Here is a 13939-nt window from a genome sequence, read left to right on the forward strand (position 1 = left end):
GATTTTGTGCCTTTATTTTCATTTTATTAAGATGTTTGAGAACTTTTCAGCCCACAAAAACTCAAGAAACTTTGCATCCATGTTCAAACCAGTTATGTTGATGTGCAGACACAAATGGGCTTGGGTGTGGCTCGTCGGCTCTATAACAACACCACAGTTACTTTTAGCTGTTTAACGCATTTTGTTGCTTTTGATATTCTTGAAAACTCATGAAAAATGGCTCTCACATTGAACCATGTGAACTTTGCAGGAACATGCAGCAAATTGGGTTGAGGCATGTTCAGTGGACGCCATGGCACCTCCTAATGCATGGAAGGCCTCAGTTAGGACAAAGTTACTCTGATATTTACAAAATGTGGTACACACATTCCTTACATCATTTCTCTCCATATAGAAAACATCTAAATCATGCACGCAATGTCTGACAGTCACAGAAATAGACAGCAGCAACAACCAACATACCGCCAGCAACCCCCAGCATGCGGAAAGGGTGCTGAAGCCCGTTCATTTCTTTTTGCAGCTTCAATTTTCTATTATTATTTTTTTACTCTTTAAATTCTCTTATTTCTGTGGTTCTTTTTCACATGTCATTTTCCATTACATATCTGTGTCCTTTTATGTTTTGTAAATCAGTAACATCTGTAAATTTCTTATTGCCTTTTTGTATTTTTTAATATGTCCATATTGTCAACATGTGTTTGAACTAATTGGTGAATAAAAGCGAAAAAAACTAACTGATAAAATGTGTGAATTTAATGAGCGTATTTGTGTGTCATGACAGCTTTGTGTGTCCTGCCCAAGGACACTTCAACAAGTGGACGGGAAAAGCCGGGGGTCTAACCACCAACCCTGAGATTTGTGGACAGATGGGGTGTTAAATCAGGACCCAAAGTAAAGTCTCAACACTGCCAATAGAATATCCTCGTCAAGTGTTGCCATCTTTTGTTTCTGCAAAAAATTAAAAGTTCTCAAGCAAGAGATTTCTGTGTTGGCCTGCGATGATACTGCCTCGATCCCGCCACTAGTGAACATACTTTTTAACCTTTCGTGCTTGTGTTTATGTTCCCCTATCCTCACCTCATCCAGCAGAATGATCCGAGGTTCTTTCAGGATGGTTCGTGCAATTGCCACTCTCTGTTTCTCCCCACCGCTGAGCTTCAGGCCTCGCTCCCCCACCTCTGTGTCATATCCTGATTGGACACAACACCATCATCTTCATTATTAGCATCATTAATCCCTTTCCAGCGTCTTGTTACAGGTCTGCTTCAGCCAACATGAAAGTCAAACAACAACAACATCTACACACACTCACACACCCCAGCCTGACCCTGAGGTAGCTCCAGTATCCTGGCATGTATGTCAGCGGCCATGGCAGCTCTCTCCACCTCCTGGTCACTGGCTGTGACTCGGCTGTAGCGGATGTTGTTGCCGATGGTGTCGTTGAAGAGAACGGTGTCCTGGGGAACCACGCCGATGTGCAGCCTCAGAGAAGACTGACGCACCTTGGACAGAGAAAGGGACAAACTGTTAGCTTCATAACCAGGTGAATACAGATATTTTGCTAACCAGCATTCAATCATTGGACCATGTTGTACCTGTGGAATGGAAAACACCACTCGAGTGTTGTATTCAAAGTGTACGGGATCTTCAGGACTGCGCCTCATGATACAAACGTATTATATGTATGTATTGAACTGGGTGAAATTCCTCTCCATTTAGTCTTTCTCTCCCACACACACAAACACAGCATACATCTCCATAAATGTTGCATGGCTAAATTCATCCTATACTATATAATGCATGCTGCCCCAGGTCACAGACAGCACATGTCCTGAACCAGTTTCTGTCCCTGTCTCTCCGTCTCTCCCCCAGGATTTCACATAACTGACTTTACCTACTTACCTTCTTTTTGCTTCTCTACGTACATCTGCTGTAACTGACAACTTACACTGAATGTCCTCAGCTGCAACATGATTTTGAGGGTTAAAATAAAAATTTATATCAAATATTTTCATACAGACTGAGCTGAGCTGAGCTGTGTAGCAACATCGCTCCAAATAAGCCTCAGATTTTTTGTTTTTGACTGTGTACACAGCGAGGCCTTGATAGTAGGGATGCTGCATATTTTTGGTGGGCGGGGCTTAGCTGGAGGCAAAACAGTTCTCCACAGAGATTAGCTAGCAAGTTCTTTTGGCTTGTTTTAGACAATGGAGGAAGATGACGCAGGTGATGCATTCAGAAATACTCAGTCCAAGTCTCAAACTGGACCGTTAAATTCGTAACGCTGTCAGAATGTAACGTTCAGTTATCCAGAGCACCGCACTCTCAGAGCAGCAGAGTGAATATGTGACGACACCTGAACGTTTTCCTCCAGTTTGTTTTGCTATCGAAGCTAACGTTAGCTAATGCGCTAAAAAGTTAGCGTTCCAGAGAAATCCAATATTCCTCTTAATCCCTCCCCAGTTTCTGATGAGGTGGACATGATAACCCTTAATACACATAACATTATTCATCCGTACGACAGGAAATACTTTTTCCCTAACCTGATATGAAGTGTGCGCTGCACATTTGATCATTTTTGATGATGGCCTCCGTCCAGTCCTTTGGTCTTATCACATTGATGCATCTTTCAGAGCTGCCAAGCGTCACGCTTTGAGTCAGCAATTTGACCCATTCTCACACCACACGCCACACTTGACATTTCTCACGCTTATATTTCCCCATTCAATACTCTGTATTTATTTTTTTCATTATAATAAACTTTGGTCCTCGCGGCTTGCCGTAGTTCGAGTAACTCTGATTGACCGACCGAGATAACCAATCCCAAACCAATCCATCAAATCCATCAGTCCTTTGTGCCTAGATCTAACCAACCACGGAAGGCACCACGCAATATAAACCAATCAGAAGCAACGTAAGGCGGGTCTTGGCATCTCTAACTATCTTTCACACACAACAGCGCCGACATTTAAAACCCACTCGACGTTCTCCTGCTTGCTAGAAGACGGACGGTAGGTAACTACCCAATTTTGTTCACTGTTGATTCGCAGTTTCTCCTTGAGTTTCCTAGTTAATATGTACTGTTTTAAGGCTGCTATAAGTCTATCGTTGTCCTGTATTTGTTGCAGAGCTGTGTAACATTTATTTGCCTCTTCTCTTGGCCAGTTCACACTTGAAAAAGAGACTCTAACGTTAGTCTCAATGTGTGTGTGTGTGTGTGTGTGTGTGTGTCAGAGTTACAGACTTGTAAATATCAATTTAGACCCCCCTAAAGCAGTGTTTCTCAAAATTCTAAATTTCAAGATCAATCCTTAACTCTGACAGTGTACACATGGAACCAAATGGACCCCAATGGGTCCATTTGGTTCCATGTGTACACTGTAAGACCTTGTAAGGGTCAATTTAGACCCCCCTAAAGGAACCCACAGAGTTCCTGGAATCCACTTTGAGAACCACTGTAAAACCAGCATTAGGAAGCCACAGTGCAGGGAGGGCCGCTGACATGGAGGTGAGGACATCAGTCTTAAGGTATAAACTGACGTTAAAACAGGCCAAATCGATGTTAAAAAAGGCCAAATTTTTTCCGAACACATCATGACACTAAAGTTTCACTTTTGTCATTTTCTGAAACTTGGCAGCCCTGATCTTTGTTTTTGTTGACGGGCAGTGGCGGCTGGTTTTGAGCCATGACTCCTTCTATACTGGCTCCCAATAACACAACAAGACAACATTTTTAGACTCCTATGTAGCCTACAGCCCTGTGGGGGAGAGTGGTGTTTTGCCCCCAGCTAATAAAATGACACCATACTCAACATAAAGGTGGCTGAGCCAACTAGCAGCTAGCAATGCTAACACCATAAACAGTGCTAACAATGGCAAGACTGCTGATAGAGCTAACATGGTTAACTGTGAGTAAACTGGAGGGTGGGTGCTTAGATGACAAACCAATATCAGCAGTAACCACTGTATGAGCACGGTGCAGCGATGAGCTAGCCTGTAGGACACACCCATAGATCCTCACAGGCACTAATATGCATGCGTGGCTGGACTGGCTTACTACAACAAACCACAGAGAAGCTTGGATTGCGACACACAGAGGTAGTGTGTAGTTTTGTACTCTTAATAAGGTCATTTCTTGCACTGAAATTCATGATTTCCCGGCAGCAGATCACAATCACAGAAATCCTCATATGACCAAAAGAGAACAGTAATTCACAATAATTTTCCAATATGTTATAATTATTTTCAGACAGATTTTAAAAATGATTTCCCCTATTGTATTAACTGTCCCATTGTGAGGATTAAACACAGTTCCTCAGGCTGTGAGGAGCACATGGCCCCGACTAGAAGGACTCAGTCCATCTTGGGCTGATCGGTGTCACGCTGCTATCAGCGAGATAGTCGTAATGTTCTTCCCCTATTTAAGACGAAGCTTCTTAGCGTTTTATGAACCTGGCTCTTGATCTTTCCAGGAAACAATTTCCGGTTTTCAGTGACTCTCTGGTCGGTGTGCAGCATTTCCTGTGGAAAGCTTTTCTCTGCAGCCACAACAATACAAATTCCATTTCCTGCACAAGCTCGGTTTGGCTGGTAATCACTCACTTTCCCTTAATTTGATCTTTGCAGTTTACTTTTGGTGTTTATTCCACCCGAGAACAACACAGCATCTGTTTCTGACAGAGGCGAGCCGACAGAGCTCTGACACCAAACGTCAGAAGGATAGAAACAGACAGATGGAGAGGGGAAACAAAAGAAAAATAGTCTTTCAATGTTTTTCATTGAGACATTGATGGTGGAACAAAAGAGAAAATATTAGTGTAAGACATCTGTCCTCACACACAAGAAATAATGACTAACATAGCAGTAAATCTTTAAAAGGATGCATTATTAAGATCTTTCTTAACCAACCCTGTTTTCCAAAGAAGACTAACTGGATGACTCAACCACTTCTAAAACACTTGGTTAAGGTCAATGAAAAAATCCACAGGTCCTGTCTCACGCTTCAAATCATTGTTGACTTTTTCAATAGGCACACTAACCACAACCATGGTCTTTTCATAACCTTAACCATGTGCTTTGAGTTGCCTTAACAAACCATTAAGTGGAAAATGAGCTTTTTGAGGATGCTGTCAAGATTTATAAATGCTGCTGGAAACATTTAACTGTGCCAATCTCAGAGTACTGTGTCTGCTTTTAGATAAGTGTTGAAGGACAACACATCAGAGTTTTTATTTTGAACATTTTGTTGTTAAATTAGACGATGAAGATGAAGGATGGCACCTAATCACCCAGAAAATGTCAAGCTGATATTTTTATACATTTTTGTACAAAATATACAATATACAGTAAGCATTGTCACCTCAAAGCAACAGGGTTCCTGGTTCAAGTTTACATGTTCTCCCCGTGTTAGCGTGGGTTTCCTCTGGGTACTCCAGCTTCCTCCCACAGTCCAAAGACATGCAGGTTAACTGGTGACTCTAAATTGTCCGTAGGTGTGAATGTGAGTGTGAATGGTTGTCTGTCTCTATGTCAGCCCTGTGATAGTCTGGTGACCTGTCCAGGGTGTACCCTGCCTCTCGCCCAGTGTCAACTGGGATAGGCTCCAGCTGTTTAAATGTGTCATTTGGGGTAGAGTTTATTTTGTTGTACTTTTAATATTGTATACAGAATCTGAATCTCACTCTGATCTCACTCTCTGTTGTTGTTTACAAACTAAAGAAATGAGAGACAATTTTTGTTTTTACTGAATATTTGAAGGCAAATTATAAAAAATTATCACTTACTTTGTTGAAATTCTGTTTTCTTAAATTAATTTTATATATATATATATATATATATATATATACTAATTTGTCATATCGTCAAGAATATCGTCATTACTATATATAGTAGGAACCTTTCTTTGTCTGGATAGGTAAACCACCTGGAAGGGAAAACAGTTTTTGACTACTGAAGCAGCTTGTTGCTGCAGGAGTTACACGTGTGGATGTTTTGAGTTTAATGGCCACTAACAAGTTTGTGATGGAAAATAAATGGAGGGAGTGTTAATCTGGCGAGTTTGAGTCAGACTTTAATTCACCAGACACAGTAACAATCAGTGCATCAATTAAGTCATCCCAGGTGCAGTATCTCAGTGGCTTAAAGTGTTGGCTTAGCCATTACAGTGATATTATTTTAGGGCCATGTTGCGAATGAATGAATGAATTCATTTTGATTGACAGTTTAGCTCTATGTACAAGAGAAAACACTGAAATGAGGAAAGCAAACAAACAGCTAAAATCAAGAGTGCGTGAGATCGAAACAGACTTGTTATATGAGGTAAGATTACTTTTTTAGCCATTGAGCTCTTCAGCAGGAATGGTTCAAAATCGTTATTGCTTGCTGGCGCACAGTAAATATGCTTTGTTTTTTCAACATTGGGTTGTGTTGTTAATATAAAAACTGGCAAACTAGAGTCTAGACTCTGTCCTGTCTGTATTCTGGTTTCCCTTTTTAAAGGATAAATACAGCAAACTGTCGCCTTCTGGTGTAGAGAGCTACTTACTCTCACACAGGTGCAGACCGCACATGCGACTCAAATAATAGTTCTGTGTGGGGCCCATGTGGGTAGTAAATAGGCTGAAAGATTTGCCATATATGGGATTGTTCGTGGGTTACATATAGGCACCATGCAAATTGCCCACATATGTGGGTTTGCCCAGGTGGGCCCCAGATGAGATGCCCATTTTGGGCCTACACCCACATGCTACCCAGGTGGCCCTAGCAAAACCATGTGGGGTCCACATGGGTAAAGCCATCGATGTGGGCAATTGGCTTGGGGGCAATATGGAGCCCATGGACAATCCCATGCAGGGCCCATTTTCCAACCCATTTACTACCCACATGGGCCCCATATACAAATGCTTGTCACGTCAGTCCGCCTTAGTCACAGATTGTGTTTCCTTTGGATAGCCAGGCCAGGCTAGCTGTTTCCCATTGCTTCCAGTCTTTGTGTTAAGCTAAGCTAAGCTAATCGTTTGCTGAGGCTCCATATTTACCACACAGACATGGGTACTGATCTTCTCATTGAACTCTCAGAGAGTAAGCTAGGACACATATTTGGAAAAATGTCAAACTATTCCTTTGATAATTGGCTCTTGAGTAACGCCCTGTCCTGCTTTAACCCTGTGTGATTCATCTTATAGTTAATGATGAAAGTTTCTCCGTAGGCTTTAATGAACAACAAACAGGAAGGTGTGTCATAAAATAACTAGAAAAGCTTTGTATTTATGAGCAGTGTTTGCCAACGTGGCTGAATAGAAACTTCTTTTTACATCCCTTAAAATCTAAAAAGGAGGACACCCGATGGACACCTTCAAAACACACAGATGACTCACACCAGCACTCAGGCACCAGCTATCAGCCTTCAGTGTTGGACTCATCAGGGCTTCACCACATGTGGCTGCCATATGCAGCGACAAGCAGAGTGGCAGTGGACCGATGGGCCAAAAACAAACCCAAGAGGTCCAAGAAGCTGAGGGTCTGCTGTTAAGTGTGGCACAGTAAAGAAGTGGACAAAATTTTGCAAAACTCCAGCATGGCAGGAAGGCTCAAAAACATTTGCATTTTAAGGTAATTATAGTATGAAATGTTTGCTTTTGCTGAAGTTTGTTTGCACAGAATGAGAACTTTAGTGTTTGTACAGTGTGATGCATAAGAATCACTTCACAGGAAGAAGGAATGATTGCAGTGACTGAAAAGATCTTACAAACAGCTGTGTGCTACAAGCAGAACGAATTCCAGATTCAGCTGGAACATTTGGATAACATTATTGATAAGAGTCCTATATTAAACTAACCCATCACAGACTCTCCTGTCATCTCATTAAAAGTATTTATGTGAACATTTCAGTCTGTTGTAGATAAGAAAAAAAAGCAGAGCAAAGTTGAAGGAGCTGTGTGTGACATTCAAAGCATATCTGTTATTCAGGGGCGGGATACACTGCACACAGTTCTAAATCATAGACTGTATAAAAATAAAGAACATAGCCTCTATAGTGTCACCCATTAGTTTGTGAACTCCTGTTTTGAGGCTTCAAGTTTGGCATTCTGTTTGAAATCTAACAGGGAGCCTAACAGGGAAAGAGCACACCTCTCTGCCCTTCCATGCGCCTAAGCGGAAAGCCTAATGCGGAGATAGCACATCTCTCTGCCCTTCCATGCAGAAATGAGAAAAGCCTGAGACAGAGAGAGCAAACCTTCCTGCCCTTCCATGCACCTAAATCAAATCAAATCAAATCACGTTTATTTATAAAGCACATTTAAAAACAACCAGAGCTGACCAAAGTGCTGTACGGAACATGTGAGTCAACATCAAATATCAATTAATCAAAGAAATCAGCATAATGTAGTGCAACAAGGACCAGTTAAGGACAATCAAATGCCAGGGAATACATATGAGTTTTTAGTTTTGCCACCGCAAAGGCCCGATCTCCCCTGCCCCTTGACTTTGAACGAGGGACAGCCAGGAGCAGCTGGTCTGAGGATCTGAGAGGTCTGGGGTTGGTGAGGGGGCACAAGAGCTCAGAGATGTACCGGGGTACCAAGCCATGTAAGAATTTGAAGACAAACAGTAGGATTTTGCATTCTGTTCTGAACTTGACCGGAAGCCAGTGCAGAGATGCCAGGATGGGTGTAATGCTTTCTTTTTTTTGTGCCGGTTATTAGTCTGGCAGCAGCATTGTGCACCAGCTGCAGACGGGAACGAGAAGACTGGTTGATGCCGAAATAAAGTGAGTTGCAATAATCGAGGAGAGAAGAAATTATGACGTTAGTGACGGTTTTCAGATCAGTAAGTGAGAGGAATGGTTTGACTTTGGTGATATTTCTGAGATGGAAAAAGCAACCTTTGACCATGCTGTTGATTTGTTTTTCAAATTTGAGTGATGAATCAAATATGACACCAAGATTTCTGGCATGGGAATGAAGGTTGGGCGCCAGGGACCCTAGATGGTGAGCAATGCCCCCAGTGGTGTTTGAGGGACCGAATAGGACCACTTCGGTTTTACTGTTTAACTGGGGACAGTTTGTCGACATCCACAGTTTCACCTCCTGGAGACAAGGAGGGACTGAACTGAGCTGTTGTTGTTGTCACCAGATTCAAGCGGGATATATAACTGGGTGTCATCAGCGTAGCAGTGGTATGAAATGTTGTGCTTTTGAAAGATTGGGCCTAAAGGAATCATGTATAAAGCAAAGAGTATTGGACCTAGAATGGAGCCTTGGGGAACTCCACATGTAATGGGAGCAGAGGAACATGAAAAGCCTAAGGCAGGAGAGCAGCAGCAATGACCCACAAGGAACAGAACAGAGCAGCATCAAAGACAAACAGAAATGACATTGATAAGTCAGACACAACATGAAAAGGAGGAGCTGGGGTGCAGGTTGCAAAGCGGCCTACAGAGGAAGCAGCAACAGTAGACAAGCCAGAGCAGTTTAAATGGGGCACCCTGAATCATGTGATCTATGAGCTGACTCCCCTCCATCAATCAGCTGCTCCATCAGTTGATTGGGCTGCTTGAGATCAGCTGATGTAGCTGGGATGTGAGCTGAGCTTGACATCGTGTCCTGCCTGAGTTAATGCTATGCTCAATATTGTGGACCTGAGTTAAGACACTTTGTGTCGAACTACATCAGGGGCCTTAGTGATTCTTTTAATTCTTTGTGCAGGTTAGCTGGGGAAATACAATACAAGTGTAGATGCAAAAGTTAGACTTCTACTTGACGCATTAGGATAAATGTTTATTTTCTTGGTTAGACAAGAACATCAATGCCCCTTTAATGTCTGTATGCTAAATATGAAACTCGTGCAAGCAAGCAGGTAGCTTAGATTAGCACAAAGACTGTAAACAGGGGAAAAGTCCAGTATTTAAAATATGTCTGCAGGCAGTGCTAAATTTTACTAATGAACATGTTGCATCTCATTTCTTTCATATGAACACAAACAGAGGTGGGATTTGTGTGCGACAGATTTCTTGGCCAGAACCCACCTGCTCGCTCTAGCTTTATCTTTACAATAGCATACATTGATGAGAGTGGTATTGATTATCTCATCCTGAAATGTCAACTAACTAATCCCTTACAGATTTTAACTTGCATTGGGTCAACACATCTGACCACGCTGACTCATTTTCACCAGGTGAGCAGAATGAACACTTGTTTGAATGACTCGATAACACGGATGTTGTTTTACTGGGCAAAACATGCTGATGAGTCCTCTGATAAAGTGACACAGTACAGAAGTATTTATGGAGTACACCATGAAAAGCAGGGCAGATTTTAATAGAGTGAAAACAGGAAACATGTAAAACTGATGATCTGTGAAAAAAACAACTGCTGGCATCAAACCTAAAACACAATACTCTCCACGTCCTTCTAACTCTCGATCTGAACGAAGTTATGACTTTATAATCACCTTTTGAGCTAAATTCCTTTTCACCGATTAATCACAAACATCTCTCAGCTCTTTTCAGCTGTGAGTTAAGGGTCTTACCACCTAGTTTCACAGTTTATTTTAATGATGTCAGTTTCATCTGCATTGTAAATAACAAATACCTCACACCTCATGTAGCTGTTAAAAGTTATTGCCATATATTTTAAGGATTTATTTGTGATTAGCAGCTAGGTTTATGTAAGAGTGCCCTGAGTAGTTTTTATTTCCCTTGTCAGCAGGTGCGTTGGCATCCTCTCAATAACACCATCATATGGGCCTTTTTTCTTCAGGAGAATTTGCCATTGACCATTAGACATGACCAGTATGTACAAAAAGTAATTTTATACATCTTGAAATTTAACATATACTATACATGAGTAATATCATACCTATAATTCTATATACGTAGTCCAAATTTACAGATCTTACTTGAACTGCCCCTGAAAGTCTAATATTCAAATCATATTTTGGAGACCCCTCAGTCAAGTTAGGCTTCTTTCAGAGCTAGAGTTGTCTTGCTTTGGTCTGAATCAGGGACTCATTTTGTTCCAAAGTTGTATAATTGCCGAGAGTTGGTTCGTGTTCTCACGGCAGCATTTACAAGTGGACCAGATCAAATGCCTTGTGTGAGAAAGCTGCTCTTGATTGGTCAGAATTTCCATGTTGGAAAAATCCAGGAAGTAAAGCAAACATTGAAGAAGAGTACACTTGCAAGATAAATGTGACACTTTCTAATGTCACAATGGAGGGACAACTACGCAGGTTGATTTTAGCGCTGCTCATCGTGGACTATATTGCTGTCATTGTTCATTTTAGTCAAAGCATACAGTTTGAAAACGAGGCGCGGCTCCAACTAGAAAACAATGTTTTGATGCATTGGATGTGCTGAATGTGCATATTAAGGCAGTACAGGAGGAGGTGCACATTAATAATCCTCCAGGACTGTAACATGCTCATGTTTAACCCAAACAATGTGTCATGTGACTGCAGTTGCTTCACATCCAGGTCGGAACAGAGTTCGTTTGTAACCGGACTGAGACCACCTCTTCAAGAAGGTCTCAGTCCGGTTGTTTTGGTGTGCACCTGAGTGTGATTGCTGTGGTCACACCTGCTCAAATAAACCGCAATTAGGGGGCAAACAACTTTGAGTTCAATTGAACGGAACCAAATAGGGCAGGTGTAAAAGCATCCTGAGATTCTTCAAGCTGAGCAGTCTCCTGTTTGTTTCTTGTCAGACAGTATGCAGCTACATCTGGGGACATATTGGTCCCCAGATGTAGCTGCAGAGTGCCAGCTCCTTGCTTTCACACTGCTCTCCAGTACAGGAAGCTGCAGACCCAGAGCCAGAATGAGTCTGAGTGAGATGGAGACAGCTGCCCGCAGGAAGAGAGGCTTTGCCCAGTTGGGCTCCCAGATAACGTTATCTTCTGCCTACTGCTTAGAACAGTCGAGAAAAAAAAATACCACATAGATTTACCGTGCAAGCTGCTTATTATGACCCATACTAATGCTTGTTGTAAGTTGGCACCCTCTAGTGGCTGTGGTAATTATTATAGGTGCAGAGGGGGAAGTGTGATGACATGGCATGAAAAGCCTGTGTAGGTGAATGAAGTCCATGGAGGAAGGAGGGGTGGTGGATGGGTCAAACAAGTCAGCGTAGCCTAGTATGCTAGCATGTGTAGCCAGGCTATTTATGGATGTGATGTATCATATGTGATGTGACATAAATCATGTTATGTTAGTGACAAAAGTACTTATTTAAAGCCAAACCATGATGTTTTTCCTAAACTAACCATGTAGTTTTGGAGTGGAATTGCAACTGTTTCATGACGTTAAGGACATGTTTTAAACTGCAACCGTCTGAATGGTAATATATGCCATTTTAGGGGTGGTCATATTGGCTGTTTTGGTTGGGGGAAATCAATCTATTCATTTATTTAGACATGAGAGAGTGGCTTAGAAGTGGTGAATTTACAGCTCATAGCAATTTAATAGGATACAGTCAGTAGCCATGTTTCCATCAGCCTGTTTAGATGCGCATCTAGAAGTATCGCATTGGAAAATTATGATGGAAACTCCAAAATTCGAATTAAAATCCCCTGATTCGCACAAACTAAAATACGCTTGCTTGAGCCGGGTTTTGGTTGACTCGAAAAAATGTTGATTCGCAAAACGGGGGATGGAAACAGTTATGTTCGAATTAAGTCTGACGTAGCGCACCTCTCTCCATGGTGATATCCACACTCCGGGTCGGGAAGGCGGTAATGCATTTACAAGCTGGTTGCCAACCACCAGAAAACGTAGAAGAAGAAGAATGCAAGACTTGTTTTGTTTCCGGTTCTGCAGAAAACTCACGCAAGTTCGTAGTTTTCACCAAAGTCCATACATTTAATGGAAACACACAGGGTTCGTATTTCTTTTAATGCGCATTTCCCAGTGTTTCAAATCACTTTTGGATGGAAACATAGCTAGTGAGTTTTGTTTGTATTTTTCTCACATTTCTGATGCGTCATTAGCAAAGGTCATTTATTAGCTCAGGAGGCTAACTTGGCTTATTTACTATAGAACATGAAGGTCGTTGTCACCCTGAGTGTCCAGCTGAACCCCGTTCAAACTGTCAAATTCTATATGGAAACAAAGGAACAAACAGTCGCATATTTGTTTTGAACAGCCAAATCTGATTTAACTGTCATACAACAACTATAAGAGAGAGACTTATAGAAAAATAAAAAGCCCCTGGTGCAGCCTACACACAACAACAGAAGTGGAGGAAGCTGAGGTGTTTTAGTACCTCCTGCTCTTCCTCCCCCTCTTAACGAGCCTAAAAACCCAGATTGATAAACAGTCTGAATCTGATCAAAGAGACGACCACATGTGTGCGTGTGTGTGCTGATTAACATGTTCCTCCTGCTGTGTGATTATTAAAGAGCATCCTGATAATCATCACCAGCCTCTTCCTCTGAACTAGCACGTCTGTGGTAATAAAGCAGGTGTGCATGTGTGCTCTTGCTGCTTTTGGCTTTTATCAAGACTTTTGGCAAATCATAAACAGAGTTATTTCAGCTACAACTGCAATAAATGGGCTATCTTTACACACACACACGCACACACACACATCTGGCGTCTGGACTCGTTGCTGCATTATTCAAAAACCTTTTACTATGATTTATTCACAGTGTGACTGGAGCTTACACACTCAGCCTAGCTATGTGTGTGTGTGTGTGTGTGTGTGTGTGTGTGTGTGTGTGTGTGTGAGTAGAGAGGGAAAGTGGAAGTCAAGGTGCGTGAGGCAGATGCAAGAAATGAAGAGTGAGAGACAGAAAAAAAGAGGAACTAGAAGGGCACTCAGAGAGCGCAGACCTCCACCGAGGCCAATAGTCCAGTCTTCTATGATATGCAGATCTGCAAGCGCAATCACTATATACTGTGTGTCTGGATAAAAAATCAGAATGATATGGTTGATTTTGCC

At 41.9% G+C, this 13939-nt stretch overlaps 1 protein-coding gene across 1 annotated transcript in view; it reads right to left on the minus strand.

Annotated features, from left to right (window-relative positions):
* Nucleotides 1-13939, minus strand: part of abcb6b (ATP-binding cassette, sub-family B (MDR/TAP), member 6b) — a 50532-nt gene that overhangs the window by 15664 nt on the left and 20929 nt on the right. Inside the window, exons 15-16 of the mRNA XM_049593899.1 lie at nucleotides 1328-1502; nucleotides 1078-1190 (exon numbers count right to left, since the gene is read on the minus strand). Of these exons, the coding sequence (XP_049449856.1) occupies nucleotides 1078-1190; nucleotides 1328-1502 (288 nt within the window). The remainder of the gene's footprint in view (nucleotides 1-1077; nucleotides 1191-1327; nucleotides 1503-13939) is intronic.

This window comes from Epinephelus fuscoguttatus, linkage group LG13 (genome assembly GCF_011397635.1).
Source record: "Epinephelus fuscoguttatus linkage group LG13, E.fuscoguttatus.final_Chr_v1".
Lineage (NCBI taxonomy): Eukaryota > Metazoa > Chordata > Actinopteri > Perciformes > Serranidae > Epinephelus > Epinephelus fuscoguttatus.